The following is a 7,385-nucleotide window of genomic DNA, read 5'->3' as shown; positions in this document are numbered from 1 at the left end:
GGGCGAGCCACAGCGGCAGGTCGACCACAGTCTTCTCCGGCAGATCCGGCTCGCGGCAGCTCGGATCTAAGAAACCACAGTCCAGTGCATCCGTTTCAAACGTACACTTGATGCGCTCCTCCTCCGCTAAGATGGTGTCGATGTCCAAGTATCCACTCATTAGCAGCTAATGACTATGTTAAGACTCTCTAGAGCTCTTTCAGAAATACAGATTTAAAACGTCAGAAAATATACCTCGAATATCGTATCGGAGCTAAATGGCCGACGATTTGCAAGACATCGAGAGAAAGCTGGGCGAGGTGGTCCAGTCTTGGGGAATATCTGCATTTAGCGAACGTATAGCGTTGCAGTGGATCAAACGTTTTATGGGTAGTGATACAAGTTGCGATGCATTGAAACACCTACGTATGTGGATTGTACTGCAGCTCAATCACCGGCGCGTGCCCGACGATTGCTCTTCATGGCAATTAGGATGTCCCGAGATGATTCCACAGCTACGTGCATCACCTTTGTGGAAATGTAGCGAGTTTTCGTGGGTAAAGACTCTCGAGAATAGCTTCTTTGTCATTAAAGAAGAGCTTTTGGCTCTCAAAAGACGCCCCACGTCGGGATTTCAGCCGTATCGGGCTCCGTCTTGGGCCAGTGACATCAAAGCAAGGACATCAGCATCTTTTAGAAAAGGAGATTAGTTCATGAAATGACAGCTATTTTGTCTGTATACGTAGGCGAAAGACGGACTGGGTGGCGCTGGTCACGACGCGGGAGATTGGAACGTCTTTTACCTGTTTCTGCATAATATGAACTTTCAAGCAAACCGAGATCTGTGTCCGAAGACTAGTGCATTGCTCGAATCAATTGATGGCCATTATAATCATGCATTTTTCTCTGCTTTAGCACCACAGACGCATATACGAAAGCACCACGGACCTACTAACAAGAAACTTCGTTGCCATTTACCGCTACTAGTTCCAGAAGGGAACTGTCATCTTCGAGTTGGAGATCAAGTGGTGTATGCGCAAGAAGGAAAGTGTTATATTTTTGACGACTCGTTTGAACACGAAGCATGGAACGATGACGACACAGACAGCCGAATTGTGCTGATTTTCGACGTGTGGCACCCGGATTTAAGTGCCCAGGAAGTAAAGTTTTTCTCTTTTTTGCGTAACGCGCGATTGCGAATGGAGAAGACAATTTGCGAAGAATCTAGTGACAACTTCTATTCCATTATTAAAAAAGCTACGGACACTTATGCTGCTCTTCCCGGAGTCGTGTGGAACTAATCCATTGATTTCTACATTCCAATCGAGAAAATTGCGATTAAAGTAATTAAAACACTAAGAGGTTACTCGGAATCCGAATCACTATCGTCAATTACTATAAAAGACACTGCCTTCTTCTTGGATTTTACATTGCTTTCCAAATCTCTTTTGAATCTGATCCTTTCAACCTGAGGAGACAAGATCTCGCTTTGGGGGTCAACAATCTTTATACATCGTTTTTTCTCAGCCAAGCGACGTTCATCGGTCTGTTTTACTTTGGCTGCCTGATTGTTTAGTTCAGCAGTTCGACTGTCCCCATCCTCGCATTCTTTACGAATAGAAGGATCAGTGAGCACATTATGCTTATTAGCGTTTACAAAAGGTTGGTGCACGGGTCGATCTTCAGACGAAATAGCACGTTGAACATCCAGACGTGACTGCGCTGATGCTTCGACTGTTGGAAGTGGGTTAACAGTCGCTAGATTGGATGTAGATAACTGAGCGTTGACTGTTGAGCTGGTTTCTCGATTAGGAATGACACGAATTGCTTGAAGAATGACGTTTTTGTGGTCATCTTCGACGAAGAATCGCACTTGTCCAGGCTCCGCAACAATCGCTTCTCCTAACAGGCGCAAATTATTCAAGACATAGTCGAGTTTGCGCTGAAGAAATGTGTTTTTATTGCTTGCTGCAGCCATTCGTGTGTCCCCATGCGTGCGATGCCTCTTCCGCTTTTTGCTTGAGGCATGGAACATAGATCCTCCACCAGAACTTAAATTTTTTAGTAACTTAGCCGGATAGCCATCAACTTGCGCTTTCATACTAGCGACTATACCTGGCTCAACCTCCTCTTGAACTTGATTTTGCTCCGATCTATGAGGTTGAAACATCTGACTTTCCACACTGCCACGCATCCACAGTTGCTCTACTACCACAGCTTGAGTCGCGCCCATACGATGGGCTCGACTGATAACTTGCTGCTCAAGCGATTTATCCCAGATCTCGTCCATTAAAAAGATGTGGGTGACAAACGAAAGATCTAAGCCATGCGATCCGACCTCTGTAAGAAGTAAAACATGGACATTAGGATCTTTGCGAAAACGTGTCAATTGTTTCATACGAGCTCCAGGACTGAGTCCAGCAATAAAGTCGGCCGTTGGTACACCCTGCTGTGCAAACGCAACCTTGGTGTGCCAAATGTGATCTTTAAATTGCGAAAAGATGATAACCTTGAGATCGCGATGACGTGCTTGCCGATGAGAGTAGCAACTGCTTTGCTCCCTACCTCGACGAATGTATTCTTCCTTGAGCTCTTTTACTCGAGTAGCGGCGTACAGAGCTTTGCTTGCATCGATAAAATGGATGTCACGCGTCAGATCCAGCGCACGACGCCGCTGTCGGGGAGCATTTTGGCGATTTTCCTCTTGATTGCTTTGATTTCTCACGCGTTCTTGTTCGACTTGACTTTGTTGATTGTGGTGCTGATCTAAATTTGCTAATAATTGATTTTGATTGATACGTCCATTCTGATTAAAGTTGGGATTCATAAATTCCTGTGGAACGGCTTCAACCATCTCAAACTCAAAGCCGGGCTGGAGCATTTGAAATGCTTCACGATCAAATTCAGCATTGCAATTGAAACAACGGGGACCCACTCTTTTCATTTGATCTTCCACACAATCTGCACAGCATAAATGTCCACATGGGATGATCATAAGTAATTGAAGCTTGCGATTGCAGCATTTACACAACGTTGTCATCCCTTGAAGCTGCACTTTTCGAAGGTAATCAATAACGATGCCCATACTCTCGCCATCAACATCAAGATTGCTCAGCATATTAATCGTATCGAGTCGGGACCACTCAGCCAGCTTAACCTTCACAGCAGACCCACCACAGCATGCTGATCGAAGATTCGAGACAACGCGCAGCGCTTCCTTTCGATTTATTGGGTTCAGCAAGCTGTCTGGATGCTGATAACCAGGCTTGTCCGGGTCCATATTCGTAATGACAAGATTCGCACGTACGGCGGCAGCAACACCATTGTATTGTGCATATTCGCTAGGTGTTGGATCAATAAACACAGTGCGCCGAATCGGTTTGGGCAACGTTTCACGAATTGACTCTTTCGTGTGCCTCATCATAATTCGACTTAAAAGGTACTGAAGGCGATAGAAGGCAATAATTTGATTTTGTTCAAACGGTCGTGCGATTGCCTTCACCCAAGCTTGCCCATCTGGATCTCCATACGGCATATTGCGCAGAAACACCAGAAGTCCATGCATATAGCGAAGATCCGCTGATTGGAGCGTGTTTGGCGTTGGAGTTCCAGTCATTACCCACCGTCTCTCTGCACAAAGTAGACGAGCAAGTTGCATCAAATCTGAAGGTGTCTGACCACCCAACTTATGGCCTTCATCCACAATCACTCGTAACCAGTAGACAGTCAGAAGCGATGAAACAGTGCCACGAAGAGTACCATCTGCATATCGATTCGACCCTTCAAATCCATAACGTTTAGGCATACGCGCTTCCAGAGCCGATGTAGGTCTGTGCAGCTTCCATTCTCGAGTCAATCGTGTAAAAGATGTAATCACAATGTCATACTGTGCAAGGTCCAAATTCGTTGGCAATTTGTGCTCGACACCAGGGTCGACAAATACACGCAAAGCACTGGGGGCAACATGAGCTTCAACTTGGTACTTCCAATGCTCAACCAGTGGATCGGGTGCCACGATCAGTGAAGCTCTAGAACTCACCAACTCTTCTACTCGCACCGAGCGACCTCGGGACCTCGACGAGCGTAAGCCAGATCTGGCTATCTCTCGGCCAGGACCATGTGGTTGAGCTGAACTTTGATTAGTCGATTGACCTTTCGTTCGTAAAATAAGCGCTAACATCGTAATTGTTTTTCCAAGGCCTGGCTCATCGCAGAACATGCCTCCACAACCATCTCGTGCTGTCACATGATCGTGCGTAATAACTTTGTTTTCAATATAATCAATGGCTGCTTCTGACTCTTGGTCTAAATCAGACGATAAGATATATGGATGTGGCTGAGGTACACAGCTTAAGGACGGCGTTTCACGGCGCAACATCCACTTGAGTCCTCTCCGCTGGTGCTCAAAAAGCACAAGATTCAGCCCAGGCACGACTTCGTATGCCATGTGCTGGAAGAGTGAACATACTCCACTCAACGACGCTAGATCGCGTCCGTTCATAAGACATACAATAGTTTGCAGAACATTCGTCGGCAGGTCGGTCATCACAATCTCTTTGCGAAATTGATTCATTCGACTGATGTACGTCCTATCATTTCGAATCTCCATTTGATTCACAACCGTTTGGCTTGCCAGACTCTGAAAGACATCAGGCAAGTCTAATTTGTGCTTCGATTCACAGTTCTCTTTCCAAGGATGCAGTTTACACCCTACGACATGGCATAAACTGTTTTTCGCATTCTCGAGCGCAACACAACGTGCTTCCTTTCTTGACTTTTCATTGCATTGCTCAATCTCCAATACATTCGCTTGCATATGGCACAACACAAAGTCAAAATCTTTAAGCGACGTGCCGTGCTTTGCATTTTCATGCACGCGTACACACAAATGAAGTATCGCGACTTCATTGGCTATGACATAAGTGGCATTCATAGCAAGAATCTGTTGTTCACTTAGCATCACGAGCATTTGTAAAAAGTGAATGGAATTGCATCGACAGTCATGAGTGCCTTTTACACAAGTTACGTCCTTCCAAACGTTGATTCCAGTAAAGTCGAGCTGGATCCGATTATCTGATGTACGCTGTAGGGTCACTGGGACACCTAAAGTATTTGCTGTAGTATACTGAAAAATTTCAGAGTACGTTGGAGCTAGTAGCTCAATTGTGCGGCTCACGTTGACTGCGTTCGAGATGGCAGCGGCCATGGATCAAGATTTGATATGCACGATTTCGAAATATTAAATAGTTATCAAAAGGGTACTTTTGAAAATTAAATTGCAAATTGGATGGTCAAATGGGTGGATAAGCACATCATGCAATGTCGTATCCTGTTGTTAAACATAGCAGAGCAGATGTGTTGAGTATAGTATTTGTCACGCGGAATGAAGACAAAGAGCTTACTTGTTATCTAGTTACCAGAGAGACTCTTGCTTTCGCTGCTAGGTAGGGCGTACGAATCTATCTTTGTGAGTAGCAAACATGGATTTATTACGTCAAAATTTTATGCGACGACCGAGTCGGAAAAACTGTGTCCACTGTAAGAATATGGCACGAATTCTCTAGCCCTCGAGACAAGAAGCATAGGAAATTCATGTAATTCATCGGTCTCGAAAGCAGCCGGCGGTTTAAGAGTCGGCAGCGGTAATAGCTTGCCTGGAGGCGTGCGAAGCTCATGTCTATCATTTAAAGGGTCGGTCGCGATATTGCTCGCCCAGATGCGTACAGTGCTATTAACATTCCCTCATGTAACGGGACAGCAGGTTACACGCACTCTTGCGCTGAGGTAGCCGTTACCGTGAGGCTTAGTGTAACGGGGTTACACGTACCCTGCTAACAGGGGGGGGTCACACGAGATGGGCATAGTGTGACTGGACCCAAACGAGAAACGGATACGGGGATGGGTAGCCAGCAGTTATGCATGTATTCAGATTTTACTATATATATTTAGGAAAATCTATGCATTTAAAATTAGGCGGTTAGCCGCAGATAAAAACAAATAAAGTCAGTTTTGGATTTAAACGGGAAAGCTAATTAGCCTTTGGTCAAGGCAATAATTACTCTTAGAGTAAGCGGATTGCGATCCGCTAAACTAGTACTTGTTCTAACTATAGAACGAAAGGTCGGTGACGTAACTTACGCTTCCTCAAAGCGCAAAGTTACGGCAGCCTCGCTGCACTTAGTCTACTCGCGTAGCTGTCGTACGCGCCCCTTAAACCACAACCGTGTGTGGATCTCTTAATCAAATGAAAACCGAATATGGTTACAGAAGGAGGATGAAATAACAGGGTGTGGTGCAAAGCACTGAATTCACCAGACCTTGACTGTCTCGATCTGGGAGTTTCTTGTCTTGAGGCAGAGCATCAGTGGCGGGCATGTATCAAGCAATGAAAGCCGCGGCATCTGATGGAAAATTTAATTCGCCTTAAGATTGCTGATGATTACGCGCGATGAGAGAGTTTGTTACGGGATTACACGCACCCTGGTATGAAGGGGTGGGTCACACAAGATGATATGATCATACAATGGTGTGGCTACACCTTATCACTAAATTATTACGTGGCTTTTCTGCCAGTTTGTTTTGCATCTTGTCTAGGTTTTGCTATTTTATCAAAAAATATAGATTGAGATATAGGCAGCTTTGCCGGAAATAAAACCAGGAGATACAGTTTACATTTTGAACGGAAGAGCTTATTTGCCTTGGGTAAATGTTTTAGTTACTCTTGATGTAAGCGGATTGCGACTCACTACACTCATACTGGTTCTTAGTAAAGAATCAAGGTCACCGACCTTAGCTGAGCTTGCTCTCAGCGAATGAGCAAAGGCAGCTCCGCTGAAGAGGTGACCTAAAAAGCATTCACATTTTCAGAAAATCTTCAAGTTGCTGCTTATTTTGTCCTGCACCACAGAACTATACGAAGGTGCGGATGCACTGTATATGCTAGCAAGCTTCGATCGCGCGTCATTGCTCAACTGGGAAGTTATTAGCCCTAGTACTTCTACTTGATCAGCAATTTCATGATTTGGTGAGAATCACATTTAGCAGGTCAAAAAGCCTTTCATTTAATCTTCCGATGGCTATTTTCAACCAAACGAACTAAGTACTTGAGAGACTCTAAGGTTATTTATAGGGTGGCCTCGGTGGGCTCATCCTGTATGCGTTAGTTAATACAGACTCTGAGAGCTTCCACCGTGCAAGGTGCTCAAAAACCGTTGACAGAAATGATTTGAGCTACAGTGTTGGCCAAAAATATGTAGCCATGACTATTTCTCAAATTTTTACGTCAAATTTCAGCGAAATAGCCTAAACCGTGTAGAAAATGCTATTGAGACAAAGCACTTCAGGAGCGTATCATTTTTTTTCATAGACGATTTTTCGTTGCGGAGATCAAGAAGTGACCATCACCT

General features: G+C 44.8%; 2 protein-coding genes across 2 annotated transcripts; one reads left to right on the top strand and one right to left on the bottom strand.

The window, feature by feature from the left end:
- Positions 1-257: 257 nt before the first annotated feature.
- Positions 258-1,280, top strand: PHALS_11332 (aspartyl asparaginyl beta-hydroxylase family protein; the record flags this gene model as incomplete). The annotated part of the gene is made up of 2 exons (XM_024726909.1): positions 258-653; positions 726-1,280. The coding sequence occupies 2 exons, from the start codon at positions 258-260 to the stop codon at positions 1,278-1,280; spliced, it is 951 nt and encodes a 316-aa protein (XP_024577539.1).
- Positions 1,281-1,342: 62 nt separating this feature from the next.
- PHALS_11331 (hypothetical protein F444_11252) lies at positions 1,343-5,185 on the bottom strand (the record flags this gene model as incomplete). Its single annotated transcript, XM_024726908.1, has 1 exon — positions 1,343-5,185. One exon carries the CDS (start codon positions 5,183-5,185, stop codon positions 1,343-1,345), a length of 3,843 nt encoding a protein of 1,280 aa, XP_024577538.1.
- Positions 5,186-7,385: the final 2,200 nt, after the last annotated feature.

This window comes from Plasmopara halstedii, assembly GCF_900000015.1.
Source record: "Plasmopara halstedii genome assembly, contig: Scaffold_526, whole genome shotgun sequence".
NCBI lineage: Eukaryota > Oomycota > Peronosporomycetes > Peronosporales > Peronosporaceae > Plasmopara > Plasmopara halstedii.
This window is presented reverse-complemented; position numbering and strand designations above follow the sequence as displayed.